The following is a 16,133-nucleotide window of genomic DNA, read 5'->3' as shown; positions in this document are numbered from 1 at the left end:
TTTCCCGCATGGTCTCTCACACACTCTTACTCACAGTCTCTCACTCTCTCACACACACACTCTCTCTCTCTCAATGTCTCCCTACCTTCTCTGCTGTCTGCTTCTGCATCCTTGTCACCTTTCTCACAGCTGTGCTTCTTATCTTGCCTCTTCTTCTGGCTTCTTTCTTCATCCGCTTCTCCCCGGTATCAGCGCTTCTGCGACCACATGGACTCAACAATGGAGGGGCTGTCCACTTGATGTGTGGAGGCTTTGCCCTTATGCGAAAACAGTCCAGAAGGCCTGGTTCACGAAGATGATACCGTGGAGAAGTGGTGTTGCAGGAAGGGAAACAGAGATGTGGAAGCAGTCAGCTGAGAAGGTAGAGACTCATTCCACGACAATGTAGAAGGTGCTGGTTGATCCAGAACACGTAGTCACCATGGCTTACTAATGTATTGAGCAGCTGTATAGTGCACAATATTATACCTAGGAACTCTTATTAGTTTTAAAAATCAGGGTTTATTACTAGGCCTCAAGAACATACTTTAATCTCCGGGAGTAGTAGAGTTTGGCACTGAGATGTTGTATGGACAGTGTAAGCCGTTCGCTGCTGTTATAGCACCACTCACACTCAGATCTGGAACTTAAACTTATCATAAGCAGGCTCCATGTGACAGCTGTACTTTTGTACTTCTGCAAGGATAAAAAACAAACACTTCCATCACTGCCTTTAGGGATCGTTGCATTGAGCAGGTAGCCCAATATGTCAGCTACCATAGCAACAGGTGTTGGAAAGGTGCCTGCATGCTGGAAAACTCTAACAACAGAAAATTGTCTGTTACCTGCTAACATGTTGGCTCAGTCATTGTGACATGAAAGGTGCCCTCGCTGCCAAAACCCTGAGAGAAATGTATATAAATATTTTTTGTAATTAAAATGTGATTCCTTGGACTACATATCTCATGAGCCTTAGCTAGGATGACAAGAGTCATGGAAGTTGTAGCCTGGAAATGCAGGTGCGCCAGAGAATGTGTGTCTTCTTAGATTTTGTTGCTTCAGTATAATTATGAAATTTAACTCTACTCTATATGTGTCTGCCCTGCCATGTGTAGTGTATTGTCACTTACATGGTCTTTGGGTGCAACCTTCATGTATGTAAAAATTAAAACTCAGAGGTGGGCAGAAGTTACAATAAATATTTGGTTTTCATTACTTTTATCTAATGGTTTGGAAAATATATATTTTTTAACCTTTTTTGTGTTTTACAATTTATATAATGGGGTACTGCGTGGAGATGATAGAGAGACACAAGAAAAATGATGCATTTACTATTTGATAGTGTAAGTATGTATTTAACAAAGATGAACACATTGTGCTGTGTATATTCACAATTGCTTGCTTACAGGTCACCCAAAGCATTTTGCTCATGGCGCCTAAAAACCTCAAGCTCTCCTACGCCCAGGCTGCGTCAAAAGAAGGATCCTTCACAATATGAAAATATCTTGTTATACAAATATTTAATTTGTGCACACTTTGGTTGCCTACAAATAGCAGGCAAATCTTTGCTTACTTTAAGCTTTATGGGCTTCTGCATTTATATACTTATATACACACTTTAGAGATTGCTTTGTATATCCAATATAATTGGACATATAAACTGTGTTTTATTCGGGTAGAGGATGTTATGCCACTTATTTATTTATTTAATACATTTGCATCTGATTTTAAGGATTAAAACAAATAGTTGGTCTCATATGGACATTTACAATATGATTTGTTAATATTTATTCAGTGTCCTGTCTACCATATGTCACTAAGGATGAGGAGATGTGGATGTAGACTACATTTATTTTGTCATCAAATCTCACCAACTGGAATTGCTTCAAAGAGCAACATGCAGGGTAAATAAATGAGAACACAAGTAAGAAGATAAACAATGCCATCTAGTGAAATATTTGGATCTCTGCAAGACACAATATTTCACCAATTGTATCAGGATGCTCCTCTTCATTATTTAATTTAGGCGTTTCAGCCACATCCATTACTAACAGGTGTATAAAATCAAGCACATAGGCATGTCATCTCCACTGACAAATGTTGACAGTAGAATGGGTCATACTAAAGAGCTCAGTGACTTTAAATGTGACACTGTCATAGAATGCTACCTTCACCAGGAGACAGTTGCTACAATTGTTAAGTGGAAGCATCTCGGAATAACAACAGCTCGTCCACAAAGTAGTAAACCAGATACACCCACAGAGTAGGGCCGTCGAGTGCTGAACCACGTAGCACATAAAAATCGCCTATCTTGTGTACAATCACTCACTCCAGAGTTCCAAACTGTGTCTGGAGGCAACATCAGCACACGCACTGTGTGATGGAACCCTCCATCACTGGGGCCACTGGAGAGGCCTGACAGCCAGCCTCCTCCCTACTGACTATGGGCCCTGGCTTTGTAAAGACTTCTGTGTCTACCCCCAGAAGTAAATCATCATTATTTGCTGAGGGGGATTATCTCTTTTTTAACCCCTTAATGACAAAGCCCATACATGTACGGGCTCAAAATGCATTATTTTCAATGGGTTTGGCGACCGCCCATTGTCCTTAAGGGGTTAAATTCCTCTGATCTCCCCTGACTGTCCCAGGGAGCTGTAAAATGGATGTAGGTGCGTGCTGTTATAGCATATAGCAACTCCCACATGGCCACCTCTGAATGTGAGTGCAATGAGTTGTCTCTTCGTGTAAGGTAGGAACCAACCCAGACCCCTGCCCACTCCCACATTCCTCATCAAATGTGTCCTGGTTTGGACATCTGAAATTTTAAAGGGAATATGAGTTATGGATAAATTATGACAAACAATCAAAGGTGTACATATTTTGTGCAAAATATATTGTAAAGTATCTCTTGGAGGATTGATAAAGCCGAATGACATTAAATTGTATTTTATTATTTAAAGAAGATGTCCATATTGAATTTTGTAAAAACATGTACTGTACTGTTTTGCATATTAAATATAACATGTAATAGTTTTTTTTTCTTCATGCTTAACTTAAATTCACAGTCACAGTCAACGTACATTCACATATAAATACTTGCCAAGGTAGGCCTCCAAGAACTCTCCCTATTTTGGGGGAATGGCTTCATGTGGGGATGGGGCTAGATGTTGGGATGGGATAATAATGGACAAATTATAGACGTTGCATGCCCATAAGTATCATAATTGTTTGGGTTAAGTATAGACACACTAAAAAAAAGGTAGCTATGGATTTCCACCAGTGTCAAGAGGTACTGTATCTTCCACTAATGAGGAATTAAACTTTCTAAATAAGCTGATCTTAAGACTGTTCAAATAATAAAAAGGAACTCCCACTAATATTTTTGTATTACTAGTATCAGATTAAACATATTGTGCTATTTCTATTTTTAAAACAGTTCTGATTTTTGCAAATGTTTTCAAACTGTATGCGTTCTAGATTTGTAATTTTAACCCAGTTTACTAGACAAATAGCCAAACTCTTTATCATACTGCCTGTGGTAAACCATAGAATGGTTCATCCAGCCAAACACTATTCATGAACACTATTTGGGGCTACTGACAAGCTGTTGTGTGGCAACTATGGCACAGGCAATATGTTTGGGGGCACTGACAAGCTGTTTTGTGGCAAAGATGGCACAGCTAATCTTTATTGTGGAACTGAGAAAAAATGGCACAGACAAGTTTGGGGACAAAGATTGCACTGAAAAGCTGGGGACAAAAATAGCCCAGGCAGGTTGTTTAGGTGCGATCAGTATCTTCCATCTTGAGAATTCTCTCCTTATGTTTTTAGATTCTCCAATGTGTTCAAAGGGATGATCGAAAGGGTCTAGGAATCCAGAGAATGAATGTGCATCATGTAACAAATGTATACATTTCCTGTTGTTGTCTGTAGCCTGTCTGCCTTTGATGAAGCCTACTTGATCATAATGAAGTATGAGGCCTTGTTGAAATGTTCCGGAAGCATCAAGCAAGGACATTTCCCTTTATTTACTGCAGCAAATGAACAAGGTAAACAGGTATGATGAGAGAATGTTGGAAATTCTTTTACAATAAACATTTGAAAACCCATATGGGTCCAGGACTTTATGTAAGGACAAACTCTTTACGGCAACCTGTTTCTGAAAATTGAGCTGCCAATGTGTCTTATCTGGCTTACCAGGTTTGTAGGAGGTTTATCTTACTTAAAAAGCTGTGGATTTCATGCGATGGTTGGTGCTTGGATTGATCCGCTCTCAGATTGTAAAGGCTAGAATAGAAATCTGCAAAGGCATTTGGAATCTCTGCCGGGTTGAGGATATTCTCCGCAGCTTGGGTGACTATAGAAGGATAATGGCTACCTTGGCTTTTCTTTTCCTCAACGTCCTGGCCAGCTAAGTCCCTCCTTTATTTTCTTTTGTGTAGTAATTTTGTTTAGCTTTGTAAGCATCAACTGTGTATGATAGAGTTGGATGTCTGCAAATGTTTGCTTTATAATAGTTTGCATCTGTTTGCAGCATGTTCTTGTGATTTGGGCTTTATGTAAAGTCTCTAAGGCGCTTAATTGCTGTATCAACATGCTCTAGCGGTTTTCTCTTTCTTTGTGTAGGTATGAAGCGTGGGGAATGAAGCTGCCCTGTAGGACTGCCTTGTGGGCCTCCCAAAGTTTTTGGACTGGGGTCTCTGGTAAATCGTCTATCTGAAAATACTCATGGCTCATAAGCTCTTTTGTTTCTACGCAAGAAAGTAAGAAGTTGTTTATTCTCTAGTTACCTTCTTTCACAATTTTTAATTGCTCAGCTATACTGAAAATAACAGGTGCGTGATTCGACCATGATATTACGCCAATAAAACATGATTTGATCTTCTCCGGGCTGTGTTTGTCTAGTAAACTATATCCACCTAGGGGCGCTTGTGTACAATAAATACAGAAGCAAGGGAAAAAACAACAGTGATGTATTTTCACTTCAATAATTGCACTCACAGTGTTTCTGTGATTTTCAAGCTTATCTCAATTCATAGTGATCTAAGTGAAGAAAGGGAAAAAAGACCAAAATGGGATGGTATCTTCATATATATTTATATATAAATACAGAGTGATTACACACAGATGGACACACTCAACGGGTGTTTTAATCAGCTGTCCCAATCCATGACTTCTTGATGTTAACTAAAGGTTAACTACACTGACTCGACTCCAGTTGCAAGCTTAGGCATGCAAACACTTGAAGGTTAAGTAATAAAACGTAACAATAAAACAAAACCTTAGGTAGCCATGAAAGTGCGGCACACAAATGCCCCTGTTTTGACAATTCAATGTTACTTGTTGGTTTAGTGCCTCCCACTAGCCAACTTTGAAAGGTTCATATCTACCTAAAGTGTTCAGTGTGATGTCATTTTTCATATAATTATATATGGTAATATTATTCAATAAGTTCAGTGACATTTAAAAAGAAATATGTAGCTGGAATACTTTGAAATTATAAACTCTCTTGGGAAGCAGGTAGCACCGAGGACACGCTGGTAGGAAAAACAAAATCCAGGTTTAACAGCTCTGTGTAATTTGAGAAGTTCAAGCGTAAACAAGGAAGTTTCTCCTGTATATGACACACGAATAGCTGTACACAGATCACAGAGCTGTTCACGCTGTTCGAGCCTGAAGATGAGTTCGGTTTCTGTCTGGTTAGTACTTGTTGCCCCACTGGTTGTTTGGGCTCTGCCAGTGGATCCCCAAGATTATCTGGGAAACAATGGAGACGCAGGTAAAAGAACACAGGCAGATCTGACGCTGGCATTCTGTGCATGTTTGGATTTAACATGAATTAGGAAACATTTTATACAATTTCAGTTGTAACCATATTTTCTGTTGTTTATATAAAACTATTGTGAATTTAAGGAGAAAACAACACACATTCACAGCTCGTATATAAAAAGGGACATTGGGGGAAGGAAAAAAAAGAGCGAGGAAGAGATTTGGATTACAAAGTTGGACTGCTCCTCCTAAACAGGGACACCTGAGCAGCATCAAAGATTTTTTTTTTCTCTGTAATATGAACAAAGGACTTAAAAGATTTTCTACAATGATTTTGTTGTCCACTTTTCATTAAAGCATACTTATTTTCCTTTACACAGCGATAAAGCAGCTAACTGGGAAGCATTATTAGTCCTGTCTGGCAGCTGGAACATTCTTAAGTCATGTGAAATCAGGAAGCTATGTATTAGTAAGATGATAAGGCAGTATAGCCTGTTCTATAACTCTAACATACATCCACTAAGTGAAAGGGAAATGGAGCATAGTTTATTTGCTTTTAGGAGAGTCATGTTGGTTCATGCAAAGGCCTACACATAGCACAAACATGGGTTGCTTGATTTTGTATTGATAATAATTAAAACTGATAAGTATTGATTAATAATAACTATTAAGTAGGACACTTCAGCCATCATAAAACTGTTTATGTTCAATGGTTTGTGTACAGGGCAGTTTTGGCATATTACTGACCTACATCTGGACTTTTCGTATCACATCACTGGCGATCGCTCCAAAGTCTGCCTGTCGTCTAAGGGAGCCAAAGCCTCGAATCCTGGTGTTTTTGGAGACTTCTTATGTGATTCCCCTTATCAACTCATCTTATCGGCAATTCAACACATAAAAGACTCTCACCAAAAAGCAGACTTTATGATTTGGACTGGGTAAGCGATCTAAAACGTAGGCACTTTTAATGCATATGTTAGGTTCAAAGTCTAACTAATGATTTCAATGGCAGCACTTTCCTGTCACTAATTATCTGCGTAAGCTCTCAATCAGACTCCCATTGATTTCATTGCAAAGTACCTTGCTGCCGCTGATTGACAACTCAAGCAGCCAATCAGTGGCAAGAAATTTTTGATCATGGAGAAAGAAAGAAGATTTTGCAGCCCCTCAGTTTTTTAAAGCAAGGAAGCTATTTTTTCACATTTATTCTTGCTGTGGATTATTTATATGCACATCAATCTGCGAATAAATGTGATTTTCTTTTTAAAATAAAAAATAAGGACTTACATATATGAATATGGTTATAAAAAGATAAATAAATTGTGTGGGTACACCAAATGAGAAAGAGGGAAATCACTATTAAAGATAAACATAGCAAAACAAAAATTGATCTGGTCCTATAGGGTAAAAAAGCCCTGGCCTTTAAGGGGTTAAAGGACTCTAATATACATTATTCTATAGCAGGAGTGTCAGGGGCATTTCATTAGACCAACATTCACCAAAAAGAAAGAGAAACCAAAAAGGGGTGTTCTTTTCAGAGGGAGAGAACAGAGGTGGTTGGGAAATTGTATAAAGCATGCAGATAAATGCGTATCTTGAAAATAAGTACACTGACTCATAATTTAATTTCTGCACGTCACATACATGCATTTAAGAATCCAATCATAAAAGTTAATACGTAATGAGTCATAGCATAGCACGAAGACTATTCTCACAAGTTGTTTATTACAGAGCAGGTCTTGTGAGTATCTGTCTGTTGAGCTACAACTCACATTATTATCAGTCAGGGGTTCGAGTAGCATACCTCCCAACAATCATGGTTTTTGTGGGACAGTCACCGTTTTCAGGCACTGCCTCGCTGTTCCAGGTAGCTGCTCAAGGCATTGGTGAGCTCCTCTCCAACTGACCAAGGAGGTGTAAAACCAATAGAGGTCTGTGCAGTTACAGGGTTGACGTCCATTGTAACTCCACATGGCCAGCTAACTACCCTCTAACCACTCCAAGGTGGCACTTTGGGTAAGGTGGGTAAGCAAATGTATCAACGTGCCCACTTCTGCCTCCCCCCAAAACAGGTATCACAATTCCAACACCTGAAGTGTTGGGGGAGTATGTTGTACGGTGCTGCGTGAGAGGTTTGAGAATGAACCCTAATATTGTATTACAGAAATATAGATATTTGGTAGAAAAAAAAATGTTTTTCTGTTTCTTTAAAAACATGCAATACTATTCCTAATTCAGGTGAGATATGTATTTCTTATGCGCATAAAAGATGGCTTGTTTGCAACCCTTTTTTACAAGGCTTTTAGATAGTTAACCAGGCAGTATTTTCCAAGCAGGTTAAAGCAAATAACCATTAAAAAGTTAATGATTTATTGTTTCCCAGAAATATGGCAGCCCAAGTCTAGGAATGTAATTCCACAATGTAAAAGCTCAAAACTATTTACTGATTGTGCTTCCCTTTCAGTGTCATTTATGTAGGCCATATCCTTGGATTTTGTGTTTTGCTTAATTATTAACCCATCTTCTCTTTATGTCTCTCCTCCAGTGACAGCCCTCCTCACGTACCAGTGAATGAACTGTCCACCAAAATCGTAATTGATGTTATTGGTAACATGACAACTACCATCCGCAGCCTTTTACCTGATTTGCCTGTATTCCCCGCACTTGGTAACCATGACTACTGGCCTCAGGTATTGACCAACTTTATATTTATGGACTCAAGGCCTCCTCCAGACCAAATTGTGTCCCAGACACTTGGCAAGGACTCCAATTAGTGAAACATAACCTCCTCCTACACTGCTATGAGGCAAGATTAAAGACACTCCAGGAGTGCCATGTACGAGCGCCGCCATTCCAAGAAAAACAATACTGGCCAGGTTATTGTTTTCATAACATTATCATTGCTCATAAAACACAATGAATTTTATCAGAGTCAGGCTAACGAGCACTGTATCAAGTTAAGTATAAATGTTTATAATTAAATACGTGAAAAGACATACCGTACTTATCATGTTTTCACAGACATGCATGCGTAGCATGAAGGTCCATGTTGACTTACTTTGACCATAGACTGACCATAGATTGTGGCACAACGCTATTTATTTTGGGACCTGACTTCTGCTCCATTAAAAAGTACAATAGAATTCTGCTATCAATAACACTTAATGGTCAGTAAGGCCAGTGATTTTACCGTTTAAGTGCCTGAAGGGGAGAAATGTACCTAAAGCTTGTTTGTGTCATCTCTTGTGTAGTAACATAGATTATATTACGATGGTCATATTTTTTTTGTGGTTAATTTAGATTTATGATCTAGACAAGAGATGGTTAACAGCTTCCAGACACTGTCACATTCTGTAAAAGTTAATTTGTCATATATGTACGTTACTTCCTTATTTCTTTAAAATTTGTGACTACGCACCGAAATATCTGGGAATAGAATTTGAATATGACTTATACTTAACTGTGCTAATAATTGCACAAGTTGCTAAGTTTTGAAACACTAGCGCAAGTCATTGCTAAAAATGTACTTGAGTATAACGGTGCTTTGGAAAAACAATGGGATTTTGGCTGAAAAGCTGCCCACGTCATGCTTTAACAGCTTTTTTTTTCCCGGGGGCCAATTGGGATGAGACTTACTGGCCCACACTTTTGTTGCTGAACATACATGTCATGTGCAGATTGTTTGCAATATTTTTTTTTAAATTAATTAATGGCATGTTACTCTTTTAAATATATATTTTTTAGGATCAATTTCCTGTAGACGGGAGCGAGGTATATACAGCAGTGGCTGAGTTCTGGAAACCCTGGCTAAATGAACAAGCTCTTACCACTTTCCGGAAAGGTACAGCAGAAGTAATGTCGAAACCTGTGAATTTTTCAGTATTTTGCAGTATTATGAAATTCCTTGTTTCACCACGGGAGGAACAACGTAATGATTACTGGGGTTGACTTCTATGAAAACCAGGCAAATATATCATCATTTTATCTTTTTTTTAATTTTAAAGCCCTTCCTGTTGAGTGCAATTTCTGGAACTTCTCACGCCCTACTAATATACAGCTTGCGTGATTTAAGAGTTTCCCCATTTTGTTAATCATTCTGCTGACAATCAATAAAGGATTTCAGGCTTACTGCTTAAACCTTACATGGGCTATATCTGAGAGAGCTAGCACTTCTATAACAATAAAACAGATGAAGATATATCTTACAGAGAATGAATGGTATACATACGTCATATTCTAGAAACAGGTTAACTACTTTATAATTATTATTTATTCCATTATATTCCGCAGTGGTTAAACAAGACATAGCAGGTAGTGTATCATGTAACAAGTTTGACTTTAATAGGAAGATGGCCAATATGGTTCTTTCTATCTATCAGTATTGTTTTGATGGTTCTTTAACTAATAACCCCAAAAATTAAAAAAGCAAAATAAGTAAATACATTTAAGGCAGGGTACTGTCATGTGCCTGCTTGAGAGTTTTAGATATGGTAGGTGCTGGTTTATGTCTATGCCCTGACATTCTTTAGAGCCAAGTTCATCAAGGCACAACTGAGCTATTCTGGAGCACAATGAAAAATGTGAAGCAATTACCGTAGAAAGCAAATGGAGTGCTTATGCTAATTTTTTTCAACATTGGCATTTTGCCTAGAAAAACTGCAATTTTGTATTACCTATAATTTAATATTGAAGTCCTCCAGGTACTGTCAAATCCCTTCCTTCCCTTGCATGCGCGTCTCATTATTTCTTTCTCTTATACTCTAAAGCATCTCACACATTATTCTTGCTATTATTTAAAATTTGATATTCTCTTTCCACCATTTATAGTGCGTAACCACGTTTGATGTCTTTCTCTCTGCCTCTATCACACTTCCTTATTGCACCTATTGAATTAATCTTCAATGTGTCTCAGGTGCCTCCTTCCTCACTGTTTTTTACATTTCAAACTCAGGGAACACATCTCAACTTCTTCATCTTGTCCACATGTTATCTAACTAAATGTCCCTCTCACTTCATAATACCGTATTAACCCTATCCCTAATTTCATTATACTGCTCTATCCATCCAACACAATTCAAATCGAATGTCATTGTAATAATTACTTACGGTAGCTGTTATGGTATTCCTTTCGGATACCCTTTAACTAATCAAAAGTAAATAATATTAATTGTAACAATTACTAAATTTAAATTACGAATTTACTTGGAGTATTTACATTAGAGTGCATAGACTGTGACTCCCAACTCTAAACCTGCAACAGCTAAATATAAACATAAAGCCAAAACATAAAAATATAAAATATAAGCTTTATTAATGTGAGCATTGTGCTCATGTGTGAAAGAACTGTCTGGCCTGTATCATCTTGTGCATAATCTTAGAGAAATGTTAACTTTTTCAAAAGCCAAAAAAACAAAGCAGAATGATCATAATATAGTAATACTAGTTATGATAAGTGCATGTATATTAATAAAATTAGGGCAATTACCGGTACAACTTAGACCTGACTAATACTTTATTGTATATAATAATTACTTTATTAGAAATCCCTTTATTGCTCACTTTATCCAGGAGGATACTACTCGCAGATCTACAAATCAAGCCCTACTGCACTTCCTCTGAGGATCATTAGTCTGAACACCAACTTATACTACAGTCCTAACAAAGTGACTCTAAATATAAGTGACCCAGCTGGTCAGTTGGATTGGCTTGAGGAGACATTGAAAGCATCTCGTCAAAACAACGAAAAGGTATGATGTCCTCAAGGTGGGTTTCTTAAACCTGACACAAGTGCAAGAAACAAAGAAAGTTGAAAAAGTTAAATCTAGAACATCTAGAACAGTTTTGCCTCGTACCTTTTGGTCTACCTCTTCTGGGTACGAAGGTACACAAGACTTTAATTCCAGCGATTAGGGGTTACTGTTTGTTATACATTGCCTGTACCTAGCTGAAGATGTCAGGAGATAGTTGGTTACAGACAGGTTGTGAATCACTGATCTAGGAGATACTTAGCTGGTCAAGGGAGCTATGTGGAGATAGTAGATGATAGGCATGTTAGTTGAAAATGAATTTCCTTATCTTGTGCAGGTGTACATTATTGCTCATGTGCCCATTGGATACCTGGCGTTTGTACCCTATACACCTGCAATGAGGGGGGATTTTAATGAGAAACTGGTTAAAATCTTCAGAAACTACAGTGATGTTATCGCCGGTCAGTTTTATGGTCATACTCACCGAGACAGCATTATGGTGCTTCTTAATGAAAATGGTAAGATTCTAAATTATGTGTTTGAAAAGACTTGAAAGCATAAACATAGACATCATCAGACACTTCTATTGATTTTTGTATCCACTCTCATGACTGAAGTACCCTCGCCCCACCCAATTAACTTTAACCCAATAATAACAGACACATGGAACTTGGGTTGAAAAGGCCACAGCCAATTTTCTTTATTAACCAAGTCAATGCCACGCAACCTTAGGCCCAGCACCTTGTTGCGTTAACAGGGCAAAGACTACCAACTGAACACATAAATATAATAAATAACATCAATAAACATAAATAATTAACAAAAACCATAAAGCCTACCAGGCAAACTAGGAACCACCACACAGGGACAGACATACTAAGATGCCAAACCCAAACCTGAGGCTCCCAGCACCACTTACCGGGAACCTCCCATCAAATGCTCTCCCCCAGAGCATTCACACACCCTAGATGCCTGGTAAGCTACCCACCCGGCTGTGACAGCATAAATACCCCAACATAACACAAATACCCCAACATAACACAATAAACAGGGAGGGGGGGAGGGACAAACAACACAAGGTAACATGACTACAAAATGTCCCTAAGCCTCGTGTTACAACCCCTTAAGTAACTACCCCCTAAATCCCACCCCAATAATATATATATATATATATATATATATATATATAAAGCAGTCTCATGTAATATATCTGACATCATTACAATTTTTGCTTATAAGTTTTTGGCTGATATTTTGTACAACCTATGAAAAAGTGTATTGACCTTGAAGCCAGTAACTAAAAAAAATAACTATATGTAATATTACTACAATGTTGTGCATTGGACAACCTCAGAAATGTAACCACAGGAATGGACGTGTAGTGGTCACTTGAGTTAAGGCTTAACTCATCTGACCACACTTGACTTTCTTTGCGTGCCCTTGCATGCTAACAATCGCAAAAAAGTCACAGATTCACTAAGCTGCCTGCGATTTTAAATTTTGCCAGTTACAGTCAAGGACATCCAGCGATTAATCCATGAAGCAGTGGCTTCTCAATTTCTGGCCCATCGTAAGAGACCATTAAAAAAAAGCGAGCTTGAAAAAAGAAACCTTGTGCACAAGCAGCCCCTAGTGTTAGAAGCCTGTATTGCATCTCTATTGACTTAATTGGGCTCCTTGGACTTGAATACATTGGGAGATGCTGATGAAGTTTGCAAATTGGAAAAAAGTTGCAGCTTGCATATAAAGTTACAGGCAACTCACAGATTACCGAAGCTATCTGCTTTTTTTTAACTTAACTTTTTTTGCCAACCCATAAGCGCTTGCTCATTAGTGAATAGACCTGCCCATGTAAAAAGTATTGGCAGCAAGTGTTCAATATGAAGATCAAATATTATTCACGTCTGTCCTTTTCAGCTATATTTTTAATTACTCATGAAACATGCAGCGTGTAGCTGTGAAAATTGACAATATGCTGCCTTTCCACCCAGCCAAACTCTTACAGCATGGACTCCCTCACTTACCTTAACCTCCTTACTATACTAAATTATCCTCGAATGTCCCTGAATGATGTATATATTTTTAGTGTGGTCAAATTTTGGGATTCACAATATCACAATAACAGAAAAATGACCAGACTAAAATCCTGATCCATGTTATATTTTATAATATTGTATACAAGTGCATGACCATATTAGGATTATTCCGCAAGTGGAATAGAAATTATAATATGATCATCTGGTTACAAATCTATAGCACTCTAGAGCAAAATACCATAACTGCTATTCTCTGTGACGGTATTATCATGTTTTGCTTGCTTTTAATTATGAATATTTCTGTTATTATACAGAAAAGCCTGTTGGATCAGTATTTGTGGCTCCAGCTGTAACACCAATTAAATCTGCGTCGGAGAAAGAATCCAACAACCCAGGCTTCAGGTTGTATCAGTATGACACCGGATCCTATAATCTATTGGTAAGTAAAGATTATGGGCTCTAAATCTGGATAAAAAGGAACAACAAACTTTAACATTATTTTTAGGCACATTCACAATATTTAATCAATTAATAAAAGAGAATAATGTGGAAAATTTCTCAATTAATATAAGTGAGAATGGTATCTGCTGATTGGCCAATTCCATTGGTTACTAGTGTGATAAAACCAATTTTCACACTTTCCACCAGAATCAATTTATATAGACGTATTGTATAATTTATCTTGGTCTTTTATTATCAGAATACTTCCAGTTCAGTATTCTGCGCCTAGTGTGTGTTGTATACAAAAAACAAAAAATCTGCTTTGTGTGCCCACTATGTAGGAGGTGAGAGTAGGTTCTCACCCTATTGAGAGTGTGCCTTGACGTGGCGGGTGAGCTTAATTATGTTTTGGCCAATTCATATAACCAAAACCTCACATTTATATTATGTTTATATATTTGTTGCCAACTTTATTAGGGTAAGAAGCGCAGACAGTTTTTGATTCTTGTATACATTGTACAGCCAATACACTGTTTTTGCAGCATGCTTACACCTGTTTGGTAGGCCTCGTATTATACATTTGTATTATTTGAGCCTGAGACTAGCTTAGCGCACCGACATTTTTTCTTTTCCCTAGTGTGTGTTGTGCAACATTTTTATACTTTCCTATTTACTATACAAACCCCCAGTTGTGTGCGTGCCAGCTTTTGCCTGCAACTATCGATATTCAGGACGGTGAGCGAATTGCCTCTTACGACCCTTTCCTTTATACAGACAGGACACACAGTAGCAATGCCAAGCGGCTATGTATCATGTCCATCACTTTTATCATCCCTACTGCATATCACACAGTCTTTATTTGCTTACCCAGTTATTATTAAATAAGTGTTAAAGAGTTCCATTGGCAACATTTATGAAAGTTCATCAGTTTACCATTTCCTTTTGAGGATTAGAAAACGGAGTTGATCGTAACAGATTTTTGTTTGCGTATTTCAGGACCTACATGGTTATTACCTAAACCTAACAGATGCCAACTTGAAAAAAGAACCCACTTGGAAACTAGAGTATATCATGACTGAACTATACCAGATAAAGGATCTTCAGCCCAACAGTCTATATGGCCTTCTGAAGAGATTTCAACAGTCGCAGAGTATTGACTTTCAAAACTATTATAAAAACTACATAGTGAGCTTTGACACCGAAGGCTGTGATGGATGGTGCAAGGCGTTGCAGATATGTGCAATACAATGTATAGATGCGGCTTCCTACGTAAAATGCTTGAAAGAATATATGAGATACTATGATATTGAGGGCATTCTGAGCCTGCAGTGATAACTGTTGCAGCATTCTTCTTAGTAGAAAGAAGAAGGGGGTTATTGGGCAGATACTTAAACACTGGTCGTTGTTGGTGTTTAGTAGCTAAATATTGAGTTATACGTAAGTTAAAACACTTGTCAATCTGGGTCTTTAAGTGGACCAGCCATCTGGAAACATGTATTCACTGCTGGGAGCTGGGTAGGCTATGTGGCCATATGACTCTGTGGACATGTACACATGCACCCTCGCCTGGCTTTAAGTCTTTGTGCCATTAATAGCTGATAGGTAATCAAACTATTTTCTATATTTCTGTCTTTATTAACTAGCAAGTTAGCAACCACAATGTGTATGGGAAAGTGCCACCATGCCATTTTTGAAAAGACAAGGGTATCATAAAAAAACATTTCCTTATTGCAGTTGTGGTTCAGCTTGTCATAAGACTCAAAAGACTTTTGTCCTAGTCATAAAACATTGTTATAACTGTGACCTAACCCTTATATTTATTGCCAATTATAAGCTATGGAACGTTTATGATGGATTAAGTTGGTACATGTAGTGTAACTTTTTGTCTTCTACACTTCATTTATCAGATGCAAAAGAAATTGAATTGAACTGTAATTTATAGAAGTGTGATAGCGGGTGTCAACAATATTTGGAATATGGATTCTTTGATCACAAATGCATACTAGATGTAGCCACAGCGAACCTCAGATATATAATCAGGTAGACATCTGATGTAAGGGCTAAGGTGATATTTAACGAGCCAGAAAAGTTGGTTAGAAATGAAGCCGTGAGTCTCAACACCATATGGATTGTTTCTGCTGATTGTTTACGATTTAAAGGT

General features: G+C 37.9%; 1 protein-coding gene across 1 annotated transcript; it reads left to right on the top strand.

Annotated features, from left to right (window-relative positions):
• The first annotated feature begins 5,571 nt into the window (after positions 1–5,571).
• SMPDL3A (sphingomyelin phosphodiesterase acid like 3A) lies at positions 5,572–15,429 on the top strand. The gene is made up of 8 exons (XM_053459018.1): positions 5,572–5,758; positions 6,473–6,686; positions 8,294–8,438; positions 9,493–9,589; positions 11,317–11,495; positions 11,833–12,013; positions 13,846–13,970; positions 14,969–15,429. Exons 1-8 carry the CDS (start codon positions 5,659–5,661, stop codon positions 15,302–15,304), a joined length of 1,377 nt encoding a protein of 458 aa, XP_053314993.1. The 5' UTR covers positions 5,572–5,658; the 3' UTR covers positions 15,305–15,429.
• Positions 15,430–16,133: the final 704 nt, after the last annotated feature.

This window comes from Spea bombifrons, chromosome 3, assembly GCF_027358695.1.
Source record: "Spea bombifrons isolate aSpeBom1 chromosome 3, aSpeBom1.2.pri, whole genome shotgun sequence".
NCBI lineage: Eukaryota > Metazoa > Chordata > Amphibia > Anura > Pelobatidae > Spea > Spea bombifrons.
The sequence above is the reverse complement of the archived record's forward strand: the minus strand, read 5'-3'. Positions and strand labels throughout refer to the sequence as shown.